The sequence below is a fragment of the Trichosurus vulpecula genome, chromosome 6 (genome assembly GCF_011100635.1).
Source record: "Trichosurus vulpecula isolate mTriVul1 chromosome 6, mTriVul1.pri, whole genome shotgun sequence".
NCBI classification, from domain to species: Eukaryota; Metazoa; Chordata; class Mammalia; order Diprotodontia; family Phalangeridae; genus Trichosurus; species Trichosurus vulpecula.
The window spans coordinates 206,599,216-206,621,970 of record NC_050578.1 but is presented as its reverse complement, the minus strand read 5'-3'; the positions used below and the strand labels follow the sequence as shown (position 1 = coordinate 206,621,970).

The 22,755-nt window shown below is 39.0% G+C and overlaps 1 protein-coding gene and 1 pseudogene across 3 annotated transcripts in view; one reads left to right on the top strand and one right to left on the bottom strand.

Moving 5' to 3' along the window:
- The window catches only part of ACOX3 (acyl-CoA oxidase 3, pristanoyl), a 90,831-nt gene that overhangs the window by 34,700 nt on the left and 33,376 nt on the right, over nt 1-22,755 (top strand). For all 3 annotated transcript variants that reach the window (XR_005010646.1, XM_036762767.1, XM_036762768.1), the window contains exons 8-11: nt 4,282-4,378; nt 8,489-8,671; nt 10,636-10,758; nt 12,150-12,270. Coding sequence is in view for 2 of the 3 variants with exons in the window: in XM_036762767.1 (XP_036618662.1) it covers nt 4,282-4,378; nt 8,489-8,671; nt 10,636-10,758; nt 12,150-12,270 (524 nt within the window). In the remaining variant the exon portion in view is untranslated. The remainder of the gene's footprint in view (nt 1-4,281; nt 4,379-8,488; nt 8,672-10,635; nt 10,759-12,149; nt 12,271-22,755) is intronic.
- On the bottom strand, nt 9,111-9,836 carry LOC118852988 (annotated as a pseudogene).

The window sequence follows — 22,755 nt, the reverse complement described above, 5'->3', positions numbered from 1 at the left end:
AGCACAAAGGAAACTCAGGATGCAAAAATTTAGAATATCCACCCCAAATGTTCCCATGGACTATTTGTGCCCAACTTGTGGTAGAACATTCTGAGCTTGTATTGGTCTGATCAGCCACAGCTGGACACATTGAAACTTGACTCTAGCATAGTGATGTCATTTTGGTCCTCTTTGAGAATGAAGAACAACAACCAACCAATCCCCATTAAATTGCTCAGCTTCTTAGAATCTGGCAGGTTTGTATTGGCATCACAAATATCTCTGACTCACTAGGAATCTCACCCACCCAACTAGTTTCTTAGTAAACTTGCTATTTAGATAGAAAGAAGGCTTCAGTGGTTGAATTCTTTCGAGGCAGACCCCCACCCTGTACCCTGGCATTTTTGGGTGCTAAGAACCCATCCCCATCACAGGTTCATTGTTTTTCTCACACTCTTGATGAACTTTTGATTAAAATAACATAATTTCAAATCAGGCAAGAACTGACCAACATTCTTCTTAACTTATTACAGTTATATTCAGTAGTGTTTTGAATAGTCAGAAGGCTTTACAGTTGCCAGGTTATGCTGTCCCCATGAAGTAGACATGATACATTATATAGAGCATACAGGGGGGGAGAACCTGTGGCGTTAAGGCCACATATGGCCCTCTAGGTCCTGAAGTGTGGCCATAATCAGTCAAAGGGCTGCACTTGAGAACCTAGACGGCCACATGTGGCTCGTCTCCACCCCTGGATAGTACTTAGAGTCAGAAATCTTGAATTAGAATCCTGTCTCAGACACTTACTAGCTGTGTGTCCCTGGGCAAGTTACCTTCTTTGCATCTCAGTTTCCTCAGCTGCAAGATGGAGATAACAAAGCACCTGCGTCACAGGGTTGTTGTAAGACTCAAATGAGCTAATGTATAAATTACTTAGCCAACCTCAGAGCCCTGTAAAAATGCTAGTTATTATCATTTCTATACTTGAATCTTTTGAATTAATAATGTTAACCTCATTCTTTTATTTGGCAAGGGAGATTTAGAGAGGGTGCCTTTCTTCTTCCAAATCAGGCACTCGACCAGCCATATCTGTGAGGGCAAATAGCTGAGAAACTTTACAAAGAATCTGGGGCTTTCCAAACATACTTACCCTTTCTCCCTCAATCCCCAGGATTCATATATCCTTAGATATACCTGAAAGTGTAGACATTAACTTCTTTAGGTCATTGTTGTCAGAGAGATTTAGTTTTAGGGTATAGACAACAACAATCTGAGTAATTCCATGTCCTGAGGGGTAGTCTTCTGAGTTCTACTAGTGTAGTCCCTTTCTTGGTGAAATAACCTGTCTTTGTGCTCACAAACCGTCATCTCTGTATCTGTCCACTTCTCCAGCCTCAATGCGATTTAAAGTACGTTAGTTATGTTTTCTGAAGTTCTCTTTAGTTGCTGGTTCAATAAAAGGACATTGCATATGAAGTTGAGAATGATCATAATAGTCAGATAAGTTGCTATAGGAACTACTGATATTTTTCAAGCACATTTAGCACAGTTTATTTAACATCTGTTAGTGTGAATAGGTGCACTCTCTAGAGTACTGTGAAATAAATTTTTCTGAATTGGCAAACAGCATCTTTTCATTATTAATACAGTTTTTCATTGCATAAATGTATATGGTTGTCCAGTGTTTTAAAAACTAGGCCCACTATGATCTTTCCAAGCATACTTTTCAGTTCAAGAAAAACATACTCATTTCTATTTGAAACCTATAGCAGAGAAATGTGAGTTAGAAGAAACCTTAGCAGCCACCTAGTCCAGACCATGCCTCAAAGGAAGCCTTTCTGCAGCCTTCCTGATTAAGGGATCCTCCAGCCTCTGCTTGCAGATGTCAAAGGAGGAAGAGGGGCCTGTTGCCTTTGGAGGCAACTTGTCTACTTTCAGAGAACTCAAAGGATTAAGAAGCTTTGTCTTCTCTCAAGCCTGTGTCTTTTTGCAGTTTCCCCAGTTTAACTAATTCTACCTTCAGCAACCAAGTGGAGAATTTAATCCATCTTCCATGAGACAGTCTTTAAAATACTTGAAGTCAGTGGGCTTACTTCTTGCCTTAGTTTCCATAATTATTTTTTTTTAATTTTTTGCTTAGTGTTCATTATGTTATGTTACAAAATTTAGCAAGGTGTCAATTTTAAAAAAATCAATTATTTTCCCAGACCCTTTTAAGACTTTTGGTTCCACAGTCTCTACTTTTGAATAGCTGAATACTTGAAGATTTGAGTTTCTAATGCTTTTCTTTAGGGTCTTTTCAACACATCTCTAATGAACAGGCCTTATAATTTCATCTTACCATAGAGAAATATCTCAGGAAATTGAGACAAATGCTATCTGAGTTATCCAAGGACATGGAGGGAAGTCAGTACTTAAAAGTTGAGAATAAGATGTGACTTCTGCTAATGTAACTCTTTTCTGCCAATGTTATTGTTCCTCAGAATGTTTACTGTTCAAGGGCATTTATTCTCTTGTATCAGTCAGCCTGTTAGCAAAACAGGAAATGAGACCTCTCGATCATGGGGACTGGATGGGAGCAAGTATGGCTGCTGTGTCAAGAGGGTACACCAGTAGTTCTGCTCATCCCAGGGCTAATCCAGAGCATGAGTAAGAGACCCCATTTATGTGGGCTAGATAGATAGCACTTGGCAGTTTACCAAGAGCTTTACATAAGTTGATTTCTGCCCTGGCGAGACAGATAGTGCAACTTTTATCCCCATTTTGCGAAAAAAAGAACTGAATCTTGGAGATGTTTATTGACTGGCCTATCAGCACACAAATAGTAAGTGACAGGCTTGAGACTTGGCCTGCTAATTTAAAATCCTGTTCACTTTCCCCCTAACTGCTCTCTTCCACATTCAATCAGCTCAGTTCAATGAAACCATTATTTTTTTTTAATCACTAGTAGTAGTAGTAGTCTTTGTAATGATAGTAATAATAACATACAAGTACATTTTCTATCCACCATTCTGTTAGCACAAGGAGAAAGGTTTAAAAAGTTTCTGGAAGCCCATGATAATAATAAAAATGGTTTTCATTTAAGCTTTGCAAATCATTCATCTTGACAACAATACTGTGAAGTGTAGATAGTTCAAGTCTTATTATCCACCATGGAGACTCCATGGGTGGAGGTAAAATGATTTGCTCATCCTGAAAGGCATGCTTGGTAGGGCTTATGGGTCTGGCATAAATAAATGAAAGCTCATCTTTAAATTAAGTAGCTTCCTATTACCTCTAGGAACAAATACGGACTCCTCTGTTTGGCATTTAACCTTAGCCCCAACCTGTCCTTTCAGTCTGGTTACACACTATTCCCTTCCATGAGGGTCCAGAGTGTCCTTTACTTTTCCTCATGCACAATATTCCACTTCTGGGCTCCATGACTTTGCTCTGACTGTCCCCTTTGCCTGGAATGCACCCCTTCCTTGCCTCTGTGTCTTAGAATCTCAGGCCTGCTGTTGGCTACCTTTGTGACCTTAGATAATCATTGAATCTCTTTGGGCTTCAATTTCCTTATTGGTAGAATGAGAAGGTTGGACTAGTTGGTTTCTGAGATCCCTGCCAATGCAAAATCTGGGATCCTATGGGACATAGCTTTCTTGAGACTCTGCTGGAGTATCACCTTCTATAGTATGTCTGTTCAGATTCTCCCAGCTTCTACTGTCCTCTCCCTCCAAAATCACCTTCCATATATTTGGTCTCTGTGTGTGTCTGTGTATGGACATGTCTTCCCAATAGAATGTGAGTTCTTTTAAGGCAAGGGTTGTTTTATTTTCTTGTCTGTTTACCTTGTGCATAGGACAGTGCCTGGCACATGCTAGGTAGTTCATAAATGATTGTTGAAGGATGCATTCTTGTCGCTCCATTATCTCATTCATCACTGGCCTCCATCATTCCAATTAGCCATCCCTCTGTACCTTCTTAGCTCTTGCCATTCTTGTCCACTTCCTTTTTATAAATTTGTAATAAGTGATGTATCTACACACTTCAGGATTTCTTCTTTGTCCTTTAACATGTCATGTGGTGGTAGTATTCTTGTTCTTACTATTTAACCAGCCTTCCTCCATTTCTGATAATACATAAGCGAGGAGATTTTTTTTTTTTTTAGCCAGCTCTGACATCTAATTCATTGTTAGCAATATGGTGCAGCTAGCTTGTAAAATATCAAAATTAGTAGTGTCTTGTATAACCAAGCTTCTGTTATGCCAGCTGAGGGTTTTTTTTACAGTTCTGAGTTCTCTTACTAATGTCTTTGAACAGATTCACCATGTTTCATAATGTTAGGATTCCTCGGGAAAACCTACTAAACCGAACAGGTGACGTTACCCCAGAGGGAGTCTACAACACTTCCTTTAAGGTACAGTGCTCTTATATTGAACCTGTATATGAAATGATGACTGTCAGAAGCACAGATTCACATGAATAGCTGATCCATTGAAGACATTTTCCCATCAAGTGAAACTTGGTCCTTTTGAGGCAGTATGATGCAGTGGAAGGAGCAAACCTGAAGTGCTGAACTGGAATTTGAATCACAGTTTTCTGCTACTTACAAGCTATGTGAACTTGGACAAGTCATTCAGTCTCTTTGGGTTTCAATTTTCTCAACTAGAAAATGGGGATTGGTTGGGCTGGAAGACCTTTAAGGGGCCTCCAAATTCTAAAGGGCATCTGAAATTTCCCCCATGGTTGTTTGCTGCTGCAAAGGCAGCAAAGGAATAGAATCCCAGACTCACTCATCTGTTAGACAAGATGGCTCTGCTTTAAGAGAAAGCAGACAGGGTCAGGTAAGCTCCAGATGCTTGGGTAGCTCCTAAATGGGGTTAAACATTTGGGGGTCGTTTATTCAGAGTATCTAGGCTGACCGGCAAACCCTAATATATGGACCTGCAGTCCCTAAGGTTCTCACAGAAAGCCATGCAGTCTAGGGCTATTTAAAAGCAAAAAGGGGGGGCTAAAAGTGAGCATTTGTGAGCCAGACACAAACATTTTCAGACTGCAAAATGCATGCTTCTCATATTAGCTTCAGTAGTCATTGTGGGTTCTATGATACACCAGACATCAATACATAAGTATTTAAATGAGCAAAATTTATAACAAAGAGACTGCTCTGACTTGTAAAGAAACATGCTAGAAAACTTAATGTAAAATTATAATCTAAAAAGAAAGAAAAAAATGCTGTCTATCCACTTTAAAATAGTGGCTGTTGTAACTTTGGGTGTCCATTAACAAGAATACTGGGTTGAGAATCTCCCCAGCAGTTCTCCGAAAATTCAAAGGGTGCCAAATTATCTCAGACGAGGTCCCACGTGATCATTCCTGGAACTCACACTGGCAGACTGGATCCCCAAAGGTTGGCAGCTACTCCTACTCCTCTCAAAATTCTGTGACCAGCCCTGAAGACCTGAGGTTTCTAAAACCATTGCACTTGTGCCCCTCCCCAGTGAACTCCTCCCCCCCCCCACATTGATTAGCTAGCTAATATCTACCTTTTACAAGGGAATGTTTACTAAAAAGGTATGGCAAGAATAGAAGGACAAAAGTCATCCCCCAAACTAAGTAGCGCGCTCTCCCCTGGGGAGAGTGGGCTCGAATAGTCACATATGTAGGGAACGCATTGGGCCAACAGATACCTCAAGAGCTCTTGCTTAGGGAATTCCGTTCTCAACTTGCAGGGGCCTCATTAAGGTAGCTGCTAGGTCTGGTGTCACTGATGGATGGGCTACTCTCTTGCTTAGCTGAGCTAGCTCCTTGCAGCACCATAGGATTGGGTCCAGCAGCCATCTCCTTAGGGTTGGCTCTTCACCAGCCTCAGCTACTGCTGCCTCCAGCTCCAGAGTCTGCCATCACCTCCGGCTGCTGAGGCGACCTCAAATGGCTCTTCCAGCCTTTGGGCTCACCAAGTCACAAGCTGGCTTGTGCTGTTTAGGGAGACTAATTGACCTGAGAGTAGAAAAGACTAAATACAAAAGATCCGGGGAGGGGAGATAAGGCAGTGGCTCCCACTGTTCCACCCCCACTTAGAGGCTCACAGTTTTTCCCCACTTGAAAGCCACCAGGGAATAGAGAAGGATAAAAATAGGGTTAACTCACTGTTTTAAGAGTAGATCAAGTTTGTCATTGAAAATGATTTTTCTAATGTCTAGCACAGTGCTTGGCACGTAGTAGATATTAAATAATTTCCTGTGATTGATACAATAATTTATGGTAGTCATTTCAGTAATTATTAGACTATGCCTAGACTACAAGCTCTGTGAAGCCCTGAATCGGTGTGGGTCTGGACCCCAGAGAATATCTAGGCCGCTATGGACCTAAATTGGAACACTGCATAGCATCTCCGACAAGTGCTAGGTCAGCCAGCCAACCTCTGCATGGTATCCTCTAGTACAGTGGAACCCTCTTCCTCCTCCAGCAGCCCATTTTTCTTTTATGGAGGTCTGTTTGTTAGGAGTGTTTCCTTACATAGAACTGAAGCCCACTTCTTTGCAACTTATGCTCATTATCACCAGTTCTGCTTTCTGGAGCCAAGCGGAACAAGTCTTATCTGTCTTCTGTGCCCCAGAAAAGGTAAGCCAGCCTAGCTGACATGGCAGGGGACCCTGAAGGAAGCCAGGGAGTCAGACTTCCCCCACTACCACCACCACCACCATGATTTCCATTTCCCCTGAAACTTGAGTGGATACAGTTCAAGACCTTATATACAAGCCCTCAGAATGGTAGTGCCCTCCTCTCCTCCCCAGAACTCCACTCCTTTTTCCAGCCTGTTTCCTGTAGCCATCATTGAGATGATCAAACCCTATGAAAAATGGACACATTCTTTTTGACACCACTAATACCAGCGATCAACCAATTTCTATCATTGGGCACATAAGCCCCAGAACTTCTGGAATAGTACTGCATTCAAGACCACCTGCTCTGTTTCTAGGATAGCCCACATCACCACAATCTGGGGAGCAGCCCCTCTGGAGGAGGGGCCAGTTGTCCCTACCAGCTGCCAACCAGCCTCCAGCAGGGCAGGTAGGCAAGCAGGCATGTCTTAGACAAAGCATGGGGTGAGGGGAAGAGGTGGGATGTACTAGGCAAGTGAAACTACTACTAACTTGATTACCAGTTCCTCAGACCAGCATCGAGTTAGCCCAGGACCTCCAGCCCAAGAGCCCTAGGAATAGCACTGCCTCCCCACAGCATGGGCCCTACTTCCTGCCCAACCTCCACCCTATGGAAATGTGACTCAGCTGCTGCTGCAGATTGCACAGCCAGGGCCCCTTGAGGAGCTACAGCTATTGAAGTCTCAAAAAGAGAGATCCTCCCAAAGTCTGGCACGGTCATATGAGTCAAGAATCATCACCTGCCTCGCCATTGCACCCTAATGACCATTAAACCTTTCCATTTGACTTGAAGCTGAAATCCACAATATGTCTCCATTATTAAAGGAACTTGAGCTTCTTAAGAGCAAAGACTGCCTTGCTTCTCTGTGTGTCCCTAGTGCTAGCAGATGATATGCACCTGATAAGGGCTCATTCATTTATTCTATGTGGCAGCCTTTCAGGTACTTGAAGTCAGCTACCATTTTCTAAGCATTTTCTTCTCTAGGTTAAATATGTCTAGTTCCTTCACCCAGTCTCCATATCACATAGTTCTCAGCCCTCTCACCATATTGTTTACCTTCTTCTGGATACATTCCGGTTTTGTAATGTTTTCCCAAAAGAATGTATCATCCCAAACTGAACCTAGTGCTCCGGAAATGGTGTGACCCCAATGGCACTTTTGTGTCCATCATTCTGAATACTGTGCTTCAATAATGCTGCCCAAGAGTGCATTATTAGAAGCTTTATAGTTTTTTTAGCTGCCAGATCACACGATTAACTTAATTTTGAACTTATGGTTCACTAAAAACCCCAGATTTCTAACACACACACACACTCACTCACTCTTCTCTGGCCAGCTCTTCTCCATCCTGTACAAGGTATATTTCTCTCAAATTTAATCTTCTGACATTTGGCCCAACATTCTGTCAGAGGTGGGGAACCTGTGACCTCAAGGCCACATGTGGCCCTCCAGGTCCTCAAGTGTGGCCCTTTGACTGAATCCAAACTTTAAAAATCTCCTTTATAAAAGGATTTGTTCTGTAAAACTTGGACTCAGTCCAAAGGCTGCACCCAAGGACCTAGAGGGCCACATGTGGACTCAAGGCCACAGGTTCCCCTACCCTTGTTTTGGACTATCAAAAGTCTTTTGGATCCTTATTGTCCAGCATATTAGCTCCCATCTCTAGATTTTCAGCATCTTTGAATTTGATAAACGTACTATATAGGAAAGGATAAAATCTTAGCTAAACATTTATCTCCCCTACCTCTTAAAACAGCCAGGCATTTAACAAATATTTGTTGAATTAATTGAAAAGTTATTTATAAAGGCAACCAACACATTTATTGATTGCTTGAATGATTTATATCTTTTATACCAACAGGATGTCCGACAACGTTTTGGTGCTTCACTGGGTTCTCTGTCTTCTGGTAGAGTTTGCATTATAGGAATGTCTGTGGTGAATTTGAAAATGGCCCTATCAATAGCAATTCGTTTCTCAGCAACTCGCCGTCAGTTTGGACCAACTGATGATGAGGAAATTCCAGTCCTTGAATATCAAATGCAGGTATAAGCTCACGAAATGGGATTTTGTATGTATGTATATATGCATATATGTGGAGGGTGGTGGGATTTATTCATATATTGAGTTAAATGACTACAGTTAGGTGATCAAAGATTAGGGAAACCTTTTAAGGTAGGAGCTAAGCAACAGAAGTGTGGCTCCAACACAGGAAGGCATTCAACCATTAATCACTGACTCAATGCCTTATACCCCACACAGCTAATCATTGCTACCACCCTTTTGGTGGTAAGGTTGCTTTTAAGTATTGCTTGGAAAATGATTAAAGGGATTTTTTTTCATAATAGTCAGTGTACTGCTTTTAATATTTTAGTGACTGGGAAAAGAGGTGAGGCAGTCATGAAGCAGAATTGAAGGCAGTGGGTACATGGCCTGATTACTGGACTGAGGGCTATGAAATATTAAGAGACTTGGAGAAAGGTTTCTATGTGGCCAGAGGGAAATGGATACGGGGATAGGGCACCATATTGGTCCAGAATTCTGTCAGATCAACATTCGGGGCACCATCAAATCGGAGAGAGGCAGTGATGGAGGACACAATCTGGATAATAAGGCAATTCAGATTAGTGTAGGTTGGGCATTCAATGTCAAAGTTTCTGCAACAGATATCATAGATGGCCTCATTGTCTACCATGAAGGAACAATCAGAGTGCTCCAGGGTGGTGTGAGTGGTCAGAATGGAGTTGTAGGGCTCCACTACAGCTGTGGAAACCTGAGGGGCTAGGTAAATGGAGAACTCCAGCTTGGATTTCTTGCCATAATCAACAGATAGACGTTCCATCAGCAAAGAGGTGAAACCAGAGCCAGTCCCACCACCAAAGCTGTGGAAAACCAAGAAGCCTTGAAGACCTGTGCACTGGTCTGCAAGCTTCCGAATTCTGTCCAGAATGATGTCAATTATTTCCTTGCCAATAGTATAGTGTCCACGGGCATAGTTATTGGCAGCATCTTCCTTGCTAGTGATCAGCTGCTCAGGATGGAAGAGCTGGCACTAGGTTCCAGTTCGAACTTCATCAATAACAGTTGGTTCTAAGTCTACAAACACAGCACGAGGAACATGCTTGCCAGCCCCAGTTTCACTGAAGAAGGTGTTGAAAGAGTCATCTCCATCCCCAATGGTCTTGTCACTTGGCATCTGCCCATCAGGCAGTATAGCTCCAAACAGGCATTGCCAATCTGATCACCAGCATGGCCAACATGGATAGAGATGTAGTCATGCATGATAAAGGCGTGAGGGGGTCTGCTGGGCTAAGAAGAAATGGAAAGGAGGGCAACACAAGTTTCTCACCAACCAACCTTTAGGAAGTCTCCAGGAGAAAAGTTAGTGAGCTGGAGAAAGGTTTATAGCAAGTTTGATGGATCCTCTGAAGAATCTGTAGAACCACATGAACAATGAAATGATGTGATATGCGTCAATCAAGGGAGTATCCACATCAGTGAGATCCCAGAGCTAGCAAGATAAACAGTCGACTTGTAGATGTTAGTATTGACTGTATTTCTTTTTTATGAGCCTGTCATAAATGGTTGTTGAAATTATAAAAGACAAGTCCCTATTTTCAGTTGGCAGGATGGATGATGATTTATCATAGCTGTGAGAGACCTTTAGAATTCAACCTTTCACCATCATTGTCCCTGAAAGGTGAGGTTCCACCAACTAGGAACTCAGTACTTCATGAGGCAGCTCTTTCTATTGCTTGGCAGTTCTCATTGCTGGGAAGTTTTCCTTTTTTATTTCTCATTAAAGAAAAAGGAATGTGAATGAAATGAAGTAAGACTATAATTCATCAGTAAGCTATTGTTAGGTTGGTGGCATATTAAGAAGAATATGAGTTTGAACCGGGTCAGAAAAAAATCTTTGGAGTAAGTTTTACTTATAAGTCTTATAGGACACTCGGTGAGAGCTAAGTATGAAGTATGTTATATTTATTCAAGTTTTCTTTGTTTTGCAGCAATGGCGCCTGATTCCTTACTTGGCAGCTACATATGCCTTGGACCATTTCTCAAAAACTTTGTTCATGAACTTGGTAGAACTTCAGCTAGGCCTTTTACAAAATGATAAAAGTATCAGGCAGGTAAGATAATATCAAATACTTGTTGGCATGCTTACAGTTATTAAAGCAATGCTAGCTAAATAACTGTGTTATATTCATTGGAGACACAATACCCTTTTAGCTCAAAACAAATTAAGCACTCTTCTTCATAGAATTAGTGCTTAAGAAATATGTCGAGTGGTGCTGGATCATTGTATTGACAAGAGTAGCTAAATCTTTCACAGTTGATTACTGTTACAATATTGCTGTTACTGTGTACAGTGTTCTCCTGGTTCTGTTCATGTCATGTTGCATCAATCCGTATAAGTCTTTCCATGCTTTGCTGAAACCATCTCCTTCATGATTTTTTATAGTACATTAGTAGTCTGTCACAATCACATATCTCAACTTATTCAGCCATTCTCGCAATCGATGGGTATCCTCTCAATTTTGAATTCTTTGTCACCACAAAAAAGAGATGCTATAAATATTTTGTACAAATGGGTTCTTTTCCTTTTTCTTTGATCTCATTGGGGCACTAACATTATTGCTCGGTCAAAGAGCATGCAGAGTTTTATAGCCCTTTAAACATAGTTCCAAATTGTTCTCCAGAATGGTTGGACCAGTTCACAACTCCACCAGCAATGCATTAGTGTTCCTATTTTTTTTTACCCTTTTGGAAAAATTTTTACAATTTTGTTTAGTTCTTCTACTATTGCAGTTGGTTCATAGAGTTAAACATTGAGTTATCAAAATCATAAGGTTGAAGTAGTGAGTATTGGAAAGTTATACTAGAAACAGTACTGTATTAGCAGTAAAAAACAAAAACCTAGGTTCTATTCCTCATTCTGCCACTGGCAGCTATGTGTCCACTTCTGTCAGGAATTACTTCCTCTGTAAAATAAGGGGCAAGATTGAATGATCTTCAAGGTCTTCCCTTGCCAATTCAAAAATTTATGCTATTAGATAGCCCTCTGGCTTTTTTATTCCTGATACAAGTGGTTCTCAGATTGTAATCTGATTTATCTATCATTCCCATTCCATTAACTATAAATAATGGAGACACAATAGATTAATACCAATAATAATCATAATGATATCATCTCACATATATAGTGATCCAAAATTTGCAAAATTTGCAGTACCCCACAAGACAGGAAATAGAAATATTATTTTCTTTTTTCATTTGGGGAAACTGAGGCTCAAAAAGTTATTTGCCATTACTCACACAGATTAGTGTCAGAGCAAGTACTTGACCTCAGGGTTTCTTTCTGATTCTAAATTCTGCTATACCCTTTATATAATTTAATATATCATTAATTTCCTGTCTGTGATTTGAAATATGCTTGTTGTTTGATAAGATGAGCCCCTTTGGAATATTATTTGGGGTTTTGAGGTTTTAAAAATCTTATGTTTAATCCCTCCTTTTTAAGGCTGAACTTGGACGTGAAATTCATGCATTGGCATCTGCTGGCAAACCTCTAGCTTCCTGGACTGCCCAGCAAGGAGCTCAGGAATGTCGAGAAGCTTGTGGAGGACATGGCTATTTGGCTAGTAAGTATGAAGATAGTCGTCTTTTTTGACCTTAACCCTACCACTTAACTTTGGATGCCTAAAGACTGTTTGCTCTAAACTGAAGATAATAATGCATTGCATAGAATCTGTGAGAAGCAAAGCAATAAAAGTTTTCAATAGAAACTCCAAATCAATTAATTTGAATTCTGACTTCCTTTTTAACTACTTGGTAATATTCACTGACAGGATTCTCTCAGTAGGGAGAGAATGTGGAACAGTGAAAGGATCACTGGGTTGTGGGAGTCAGGATCCCTGACTTCTAATCTTGACTATAATATGACTGTGAACTGGTTACTTAATTCCTCCACGTACCTGCTTCCTCATCTGTAAAATGAGGAGGCAAGATCCCTTACATGACAAATGTTCTGTGAGTTAAAGGATTGGTACAATTAGGAACGTTCTTTATGTTATAAAACATTTTTAAAGACTATTTTGATGACTCAAACACTGATTTTTTTCTGGTAAACATTTCAGAAATGAAAAATATGTGTTTCAGTCCTTTCTATCCTTCAAGGTTTTGTATTAACAGAAGTTTTGATGAGTCAACTGCCTCTTGTACTCTTCTCACAAACCTTTCAAATGGTCAGAAAATGTTAAAGCATTCAGTGGTGAATCTCGATGCCCCAGTAACACAAAGCTCTCCTCCCTTTCTACTTAGTGATGTTTTGCAGCAAAGCAGTAACCCACATTTTTATAGATCTTGAAATTTGTCAAATACTCCTCCTTATTTTATGCTGTTATCTTTGTATCAGTCATTACCCACAACCCCCTAGAGAAAGAACCCTTTCTGTGACAGAGGAAAGCAATTAAACAAACACCATCAGGTAAGGTAGACAGTCATCTGTCTTTCTGCTCCCCTTAATGCCATGACAAAGGAAATATACTTGCTATATTCAGGACCTTCACTGGTTTTTCCATTTGTCTGAGCTCAGTTTTCTTTTGGCATTTAAAAAAATACCTTCTTGTAATGATTGTGCCAACATTTGCTGAATTATGGAGAAAGCAAGGGAGTTCCAGAAAAACATCTATTTCTGCTTCATTGACTACACTAAAGCCTTTGACTATGTGGATCACAACAAAATGTGGCAAGTTCTTGAAGAGATGGGAGTACCAGATCACCTTCTTTGTGTCCTGAGGAACCTGGATGCAAGTATATGGGTCAAAAAGCAAGGTTAGAACTGAATGTGTAATAGTTGATTGGTTTAAGATTGGAAAAGGAATACAACAGGGCTGTATTCACCTTGTTTATTTAACTTATATGCAGAGTACATCATGCAAAATACCAGGCTGAATGAATTAAAATCTGGAATTAAGGTTGCTGGGAGGAATATCAGCAATCTCAGATATGCAGATGATATCAGTCTTATGGCAGAAAGTAAAGATGAATTAAGAAGCTTATTGATGAAGGTCAAAGAGGAGAGTATAAAAGCTGGCTTGAAGCTTACCATTAAAAAAACTGAGATCATGGCAACTGGGCATCACTTCCTGGCAAGTAGAGAAAGAAGAAATGGAAGCAGTGTCAGGATTTTAGAGTTACACTCAAAGATCACTGCAGATGGTGACTGGAGCCATGAAATTAATAGATTCTTGCTCCTTGGAAGGAAAGCTATGACAAATTCAGACAGTATACTAAAAATCAGAGACCATACCTTAACAATAAAAGTCTGTATACTCAAAGCTATGGTTTTTTTTCCAGTAATAATGTATAGCTGTGAAAGTTGGACTATAACGAAAACTGAGTGCTGCAGAATCGACACTTGAATTGTGGTACTAGAGAAGACTTTTGATTCAGAGTCCCTTGGAGTGCAAGGAGATCAAATCAGTCAATATTTGAAGAAATTAATTCAGACTATTCATTGGAAAGATAAATACTGAAGCTAAAGTTTAAATACTTTAACCACATAACAAGAAGATAGGATTCATTGGAAATGACCCTGATGTTGGGAACTATTGAAAGCAAAAGAAGAGGGTGGCTGAGGATGAGATGGGACAGACTTCAAGAGATAGTGGAAGATAGAAGGACCTGGCATGCTATGGTCCATAGGGTCATGAAGAGTTGGATATGACTGAATGACTGAACCACAAAATGATTGTGTATGTTGTTCTCTTGGTTCTGCTTATTTTATGCTGCATCAGTTTATACAGACACTTCCATGTTAATCTGAATCTCTCATATTAATCATTTCTAATTGCATAATAACATTGCATCATATTCACCTAGCATAATATAGGCTTTCCCCCCTGCCGTTCTCTAATCTATGGGCATCCACTTTGTTTCCATTTCTTGGCTACCACAAAAAATGCTGCTATGGATATTTTGGTATACATGCCAGACATTTGTTTTTATCTTTGATTTCCTTCAGTTATAAACTTAATAGTGGGATTGCCAAGTTAAAGGAAATGGATAGTTTAGTCACTTTTCTTGCAAAATTTCAAATTGAACTTCTGAACATTTAATAGCTCTACCAACAGTGCATAATTGTGCCTGCCTTCCCATATCCTTGTCAACACTGACTGTTCCCATCTTGTTTCCTCCTTGCAAATTTGCAAGGAGTGAGGTGAAACTTCAACATTGTTTTAATTTTATTTTTCTTACTGTTGGTGGTTTGGAACATGTTTTACATGGTCACCTGTAGTTTACAGATCATCTTTTAGAAAGTTTATATCCTCTGATCTTTTGGGAGGAATGACTTTTGGTATTAGGCATTTTGTATCAATTTCCTGTATATTTTGGACTTTGGATTTTTCAGTGATATTTGGTAACAAATGTTTTCTCTATTCTGCCATTTTTCTTCTAATTATGTCTTTATTGGTCTTGTTTTTTTTTTAAACTTTGTAATTTTATGCAACCAAAATGTTTTTTTATCTTTTATGATCTCTTCTACCCATTTTGTTAAGAAATGTCCCTTTAGCCATGGTTGTGAAAATACCTGATTTCATTCTTTTCTAACTTTCAGTTTTAGCTTACTGGGGCATATGATGTAAGATACTGGCGTAATCCTACTTTTTGACAAACTACTTTCCTGTTTTCCAAGCAGAAAAGGGAATCTTTCTCCAATCCCCACTGCTATAATTCAGTTCCTTGGGATTATCAAATACTATCCTAATGTTTTTGATCACTTCAGTATCTTGCTTATTTAATCTGTTCCACCAATGATTTTTCTATTTTTAACCAGTAACAAATAGTTTTCATAACTACTGTTTTATAATATTTTGAAGTGTTATAATGCTATGTCCATTCATCTGTAGTTTTTCTTATCATTTCTCTTGAGATTTTAGACCTTTTGTCACTCCAGTGGATATAGTTATGTTGCCTAGTCCCCCCCCCCAAAAAAAAACACCATCCTCCACATAATTTGATTTGGTTAGCACTAAATCTATAAATTAACTTAACTAGTGTTATCATTTTATTATATGGGCAAGGCCCAACAATAAACAGTAGGTATCTCTCCAGTTACTTGTCTTCTATTTCTGGAAAGAGTGTATTAAAGAGTTGTATTTATTTAACTTGTATATTTTCATAGGCTAACTCCTAGATAATTTATAGATTTTTAAATTATTTTGAATGACATTTCCTATTAAAAGTTTTTCCTGTTTTTTTAGTACCATAGAGAAATACAGATGATTTTTGTGGATTTATTATTTTTTTTTTATTCAGCAACCTTGTAGTCTTAATTGTCATACTTTCTTCACTGATTCTCTGTGGCTTTTTAACTACACCTTCATGTCATCTGCAGATAGGGAATAGTTTTTATCTCTTCTTTGCAAATGTTTAATTTTTTTCTCTTGTCTTATTGCTATAGACTTTTTCTAGAATGTCAGATAAAAAGTAAGAAGAGGGGACATTCCTACTTTACAAGCCTGTCTTTACTGAGAAATCTTCTAGAGTTTCTCTATTGCAAACAATGCTAGCTCTTGGCTTTAAAAATAAGCTTTTCAAAATATTAAAGGAGAGCCCTTACATGACCATGATTTTTTTTTTTGGAAGGGGAAAGGCAGGGCAATTGGGGTTAAGTGACTTGCCCAAGGTCACACCGCTACTAAATGTGTCAAGTGTCTGGGGTCAGATTTGAATTCAGGTCCTCCTGACTCCAGGGCTGGTATTCTACTTACTGCACCAACTAGCTACCCCTATGACTATGATTTTAATATTGATAAGTGCTATATTATTTCAAAGGTTTTTCTCTACTTCTATTGAAGTCATCATGTGGCTTCATTATCTTTGTTGTTTATATAATTAATCATGCTAATTGCTTTTATAATGTTGAAACATCCTTGAATCTACAGAATGAAACTAACTTGGTCATAGTAAATTATTTTCTGGATATATACGTGTGTGTGTGTGTGTGTGTGTGTGTGTTAAACTCCTTTCAAGGATTATATTTAAATTTTTGAGTCAGTATTTATTCATGAGATTGATGAAGCTTTCTTTCCCTTCTTTGTCCCTCACTTGTTTGTGAATCAGGACTATATTTGTTCCCTGAGTAGGTTTTGGTGGAATGCTTTCTGACTCTATTTTTTGGAATTTTTAAAAAGACAGGAATTAATTGTTTTTATAATGTTTGTTTGAATTCACTTATAAATTCATCTGGTCTTTAGATTTTTTAACAATTAATTTATGACTTGATTTCTTTTTCTGACATTGAGTTAAGATCTGTATTTCTTATTTTGTGACCTTGGAAATGTTATATTTTGCAGATGCTCATCAATTTCTTTTGAATTTTCATTTGTCTGGCACATAATTTCACATAGTTATAGTTTTTGATACTTACTTTTCCTCTATTGTGAATTCATCTTGGTCATTTTTTTAAAATTTTTTTAAAATTTATTTAACATATTTAGTTTTCAGCATTGATTTTCACAAGAGTTTGAATTACAACTTTTCTCCCCATTTCTACCCTCCCCCCCACTCCAAGATGGTGTATATTCTGGTTGCCCTGTTCCCCAGTCAGCGCTCCCCTCTGTCACCCCACTCCCCTCCCATCCCCTTTTCCCTTCCTTTCTTGTAGGGCAAGATAAATTTTTATGCCCCATTGCCTGTGTATCTTATTTTCTTGTTGCATGCAAAAACATTTTTGTTTGTTTTTGAACATCTGTTTTTAAAACTTTGAGTTCCAAATTCTCTCCCCTCTTCCCTTCCCACCTCCCTAAGAAGTCAAGCAATTCAACATAGGCCACATGTGTATCATTATGTATAACCCTTCCACAATACTCATGTTGTGAAAGACTAACTATATTTTGCTCCTTCCCAACCCATCCCGCTTTATTGAATTTTCTCCCTTGACCCTGTCCCCTTTCGAAAGTGTTTGTTTTTGACTACCTCCACCCCCATCTGCCCTCCCCTCCATCATCCCCCCCATTTTTTTTTATCTTCTTCCCTCTTCTTTCCTGTGGGGTAAGATTCCCAATTGGATATATATGGTATTCCCTCCTTAGGCCAAATCTGATGAGAGCAATATTCACTCATTCCCCCCTCATCCGCCCTCTCCCCTCCTCCCACAGAACTGCCACCTTTATGGGAGATAATCCATCCCATTCTATCTCTCCTTATCTCCCTCTCTCAGTATGTTCCTCTCTCATCCCTTAATTTGATTTTATTTCTTTTAGATATCTTCCCTTCATCTTCAACTCAACCTGTGTCTGCTCTCTCCCTCTCTCCCTCTCTCTCTCTATATATATATACATACACACATAGATATATACATACACATTCACCCATATATATGCATAAACATATATGTATGCATATTCCCTTCAGCTACCCTAATACTGAGGTCTCATGAATCATACTTGTCATCTTTCCATGTAGGAATGTCAACAAAACAGTTCACTTTTAGTAAGTCCCTTGCAATTTCTTTTTCTTGTTCTTTTTTTTGATTACCTTTTCATGCTTCTCTTGATTCTTGTGTTTGAAAGTCAAATTTTCTATTCAGTTCTGGTCTTTTCACTGAGAAAGCTTGAAAGTCCTCTATTTTATTGAAAGTCCATATTTTGCCTTGGAGCATGATACTCAGTTTTGCTGGGTAGGTGATTCTAGGTTTTAATCCTAGCTCCATTGACCTCCAGAATATCATATTCCAAGCCCTTCGATCTCTTAACGTAGAGGCTGCCAGATCTTGGGTTATTCTGATTGGGTTTCCACAATACTCAAATTGTTTCTTTCTGGCTGCTTGCAGCATTTTCTCCTTGATCTGGAAGCTCTGGAATTTGGCAACAATATTCCTGGGAGATTTCTTTTTGGGATCTATTTGAGGAGGCGATCGATGGGTTCTTTCAATTTCTATTTTGCCCTGTGGCTCTAGAATATCAGGGCAGTTCTCCTTGATAATTTCTTGAAAGATGATATCTAGGCTCTTTTTTTGATCATGGCTTTCAGGTAGTCCAATAATTTTTAAATTATCTTTCCTGGATCTATTTTCCAGGTCAGTGGTTTTTCCAATGAGATATTTCACATTGTCTTCCATTTTTTCATTCCTTTGGTTCTCTTTGATAATATCTTGATTTCTCATCAAGTCACTAGCTTCCACTTGCTCCAATCTAATTTTTAAAGTAGTATTTTCTTCAGTGGTCTTTTGGACCTCCTTTTCCATTTGGCTAATTCTGCCTTTCAAGGCATTCTTCTCCTCATTGGCTTTTTGGAGCTCTTTTGCCATTTGAGTTAGTCTGCTTTTTAAGGTGTTGTTTTCTTCAGTGTATTTTTCAGTATTTTTTTGGGTCTCCTTTAGCAAGTCATTGACTTGTTTTTCATGGTTTTCTCGCATCCTTCTCATTTCTCTTCCCAATTTTTCCTCTGCTTCTCTAACTTGCTTTTCCAACTCCTTTTTGAGCTCTTCCATGGCCTGGGACCAGTTCATGTTTTCCTTGGAGGCTTTTGGTGTAGGCTCTTGCACTTTATTGACTTCTTTAGGCTGTATGTTTTGGTCTTCTTTGTCACCAAAGAAAGAATCCAAAGTCTGAGACTGAATCTTGGTGCGTTTTCGCTGCCTGGCCATATTCCCAGCCAACTAACTTGACCTTTGAGTTTTTCAGTGGGGTATGACTGCTTGTAGACTAGAGAGTTCTATGTTCCACGTTTGGGGGGGGAGGTGCCAGCTCTGCCACACCAGTACTGCTCCTTCCCCAACCCCCAACCCAGACTGGGCTTAGATCTTCAGCAGGCTGTACACTTCTGCTCTGATCCGCCACTTAATTCCTCCCACCAGGTGGGCCTGGAGCCGGAAGTAACAACAGCTGTAGCTGCCCCACCTCCACTGCCCCCAGGGCTGGAAGCCGAATGGCGAACTCCTTCTACTCCTGCAGCTTTTCCCACTAACCTTCTCCGCAGTCTTTGGTGTTTTTGGTTTGAAGAGTCTGGTAACTGCCGCAGCTCACTGATTCAGGGCGCTAGGGCCCCCTCCGTCTGGCTTCTGGTCTGGATGGTCCACGCCGTTCAGGCTAGGTTCTGCTCCACTCCATTCCCAGCTCCCAGCTCCGTGTGGGATAGACCTCACCCAGAGACCATCCAGGCTGTCCTGGGCTGGAGCCCTGCTTCCCTCTGCTGTTTTGTGGGTTCTGCCGTTCTAAAATTGGTTCAGAGCCATTTTTTATAGGTTTTTGGAGGGACTCGCTACAGAGCTCACGCTAGTCCCTGCTTACCAGCAGCCATCTTGGCTCCACCCCCCCCCCCATCTTGGTCATTTTAATTTTTTTAATTTGATTTTCCTTTTCTTGACCAGAATGGTGAATGGTTTATCAGGTTTGTTAGTCTCCTCGGAAACAGCAACAGCAACAGCAGTTCTTCATTTTTTAACCAGTTCTATATCCTTTTTATGTTCAAGTTTTTCTATTTCTTTTCTAATTTTTGAGATTTCTTCTTTTGCCCCTTTTTTAGCATTCCTAATTTGTTTATTTTTTATTCTTTTAAAGTTCACTTAAGTCACTGATGTTTTCTCTTATTCAAATTTTCTTAACATGTTTTTAGAGATATAACTTGTGCTCTGAGAATTGCTTTATTTGCATCTCTAACATTTGGACATATTATTTCATTGTTTCTATCGCTTGTACTTACTCATTATTTCTATGGTCTATTCTTAAAAACCCAATCATTATTTAGGATGTTATTATTTAGACTCTGGGTCAAAATCGTCTTTCCTTCTTTCATTACTATTTTTATTTTATTATGGTCTGTAAAAAATATGTGTATTATATCTGCCTTTTTACATTTGTTTGTGATGTCTTTATACCCTAGTGCATGATCAGTTTTTCTAATGGTACTTTGAAATCATAAGAAATGTGCGTATTCCCAATAAGGAGTTGCCATAGATCAATCCAGTCTAGTTCATCCAACAATTATATTGATTCTGCATTTACTTTCTTTTAAAAAAAAACCCTTCTATTGGATTTATCTAGTTCTGAGAGACAAATATTAAATTCTTCTGCTATTATTGCATTACTGTTGTGTCGTCTTGCAGTTCATTTAAGTTTTCTTTAAAAGAACTTAGCCACTATGCCTTTGGGTGCACATTTTATGTATATGTGTATATATATATATGTATATATATATATGTATATATATATATATACACACACATACACACACATATACATATATATACACACATATACATATGTGTCATTGCCTATTTTGCCTTTAAGCAAAATGCAGTATACTTATTTAACTCTCTTGACTATCAATTTTTATTATTGTATTCTGAGATTATGGTGATAACTTCTGCATTTTTAGAATCACCTAAAGCAGGGGTTCTTAATTTATTTGTATTTCACAATCCTCTTTGGAAGTCTCATGAAGCCTGTGGACCCTGTACAATTAATAGTTTATAAATACATAAAATACATAGGATTAAAAGGAAACTAATTTTTAAAAATTTATTTTTAGTTTTCAATATTCATTTCCATAAGAGTTTGAGTTACAAATTTTCTCCCCATCTCCACCCTCCCCCACCCCAAGATGGCATGTATTCTGATTGCCCCTTTCCCCAGTCTGCTTTCCCTCCTATCACCCCACTCCCCCCACCCCATCCCCTTTCTTCTTACTTTCTTGTAGGGCAAGATAGATTTCTATACCCCATTGCCTGTAGATCTTATTTCCCAGTTGCACGTAAAAACATTTTTTTAACAATTGTTTTTAGAACTTTGAGTTCCAATTCTCTCCCTTCTTCCCTCCCCATCCACCCTCCTTGAGAAGGCAAGCAGTTCAGTATAGGTTGTACATGTATCATTATGTAAAACACTTCCATAATAGCCATGTTGTGAAACACTAGTTATATTTCTCTCCATCCTATCCTGTCCTCCTTTATTCAATTTTCTCCATTGACCCTGTCCCTTTTCAAAAGTGTTCACTTTTGGCTACCCCCTCCCCCATTCTGCCCTCCTTTCTATCATCCACTCTCACTCTTATGTCTTCCCCACCTACTTTCCTGTAGGGTAAGATACCCAATTGAGTGTGTATGTTATTCACTCATTAAGCCAAATCCAATGAGAGCAGGGTTCACCCATTCCCTTTCACCTACCCCCTCTTCCCTTCCATTATAACAGCTTTTACTTGTCACTTGAGATAATTGACCCCATTCAATCTCTCCCTTTCTCCTTCTCCCAATATATTCCTCTCTCACCACCCAATTTTATTTTTTAGATATCATCCCTTCATATTCAACTCACCCTGTGCCCTCTGTCTATATGTGTATGTATGTACGTACGTATGTATGTGTGTGTGTGTGTATGTATGTATGTATATTCCCTTCCACTACCTTAATACTGAGAAAGTTCTCATGAGTTACAAATATCATCTTTCCATCTTTCCACGTAGGAATGTAAACATAACAATTCAACATAAGCCCCTTATGATTTCTCTTTCCTGTTTGCCTTTTCATGCATCTCTTGATTCTTATATATGAAAGTCAGATTTTTTATTCAGTTCTGTTTTTTTCATTGAGAATGCTTGAAAATCCTCTATTTCATTGAAAATCTATGTTTTGCCCTGAGGTATTATACTCGGTTTTGCTGGGTAGGTGATTCTTGGTTTTAATCCTAGCTCCTTTGACCTCCAGAATATCATATTCCAATCGCTTTGATCCCTTAGTGTAGAAGCTGCTAGATCTTGTGTTATCCTGATTGTGTTTTCACAATACTCGAATTGTTTCTTTCTGGCTGCTTGCAATATTTTCTCCTTGACCTGGGAACTCTGGAATTTGGCTATAATATTCCCAGGAGTTTTCTTTTTGGGATCTTTTTCAAGAGGTGATTGGTGGATTCTTTCAATTTCTGTTTTACCCTCTGGTTCTAGAATATCAGGGCAGTTTAAGGAAACTAATTATACTGAAATACAGTTATCAGATTTTTTTTTAAATAAGTTCATGAATGTCAAGTTAAGAACCCTAGACCTAAAGCAGAGTAGAGTTTGCTCCATCCCTTCATTTTCTCTATATGTCTACATGTTTTAAATTTTTGTTTATATCAGATTTTGGG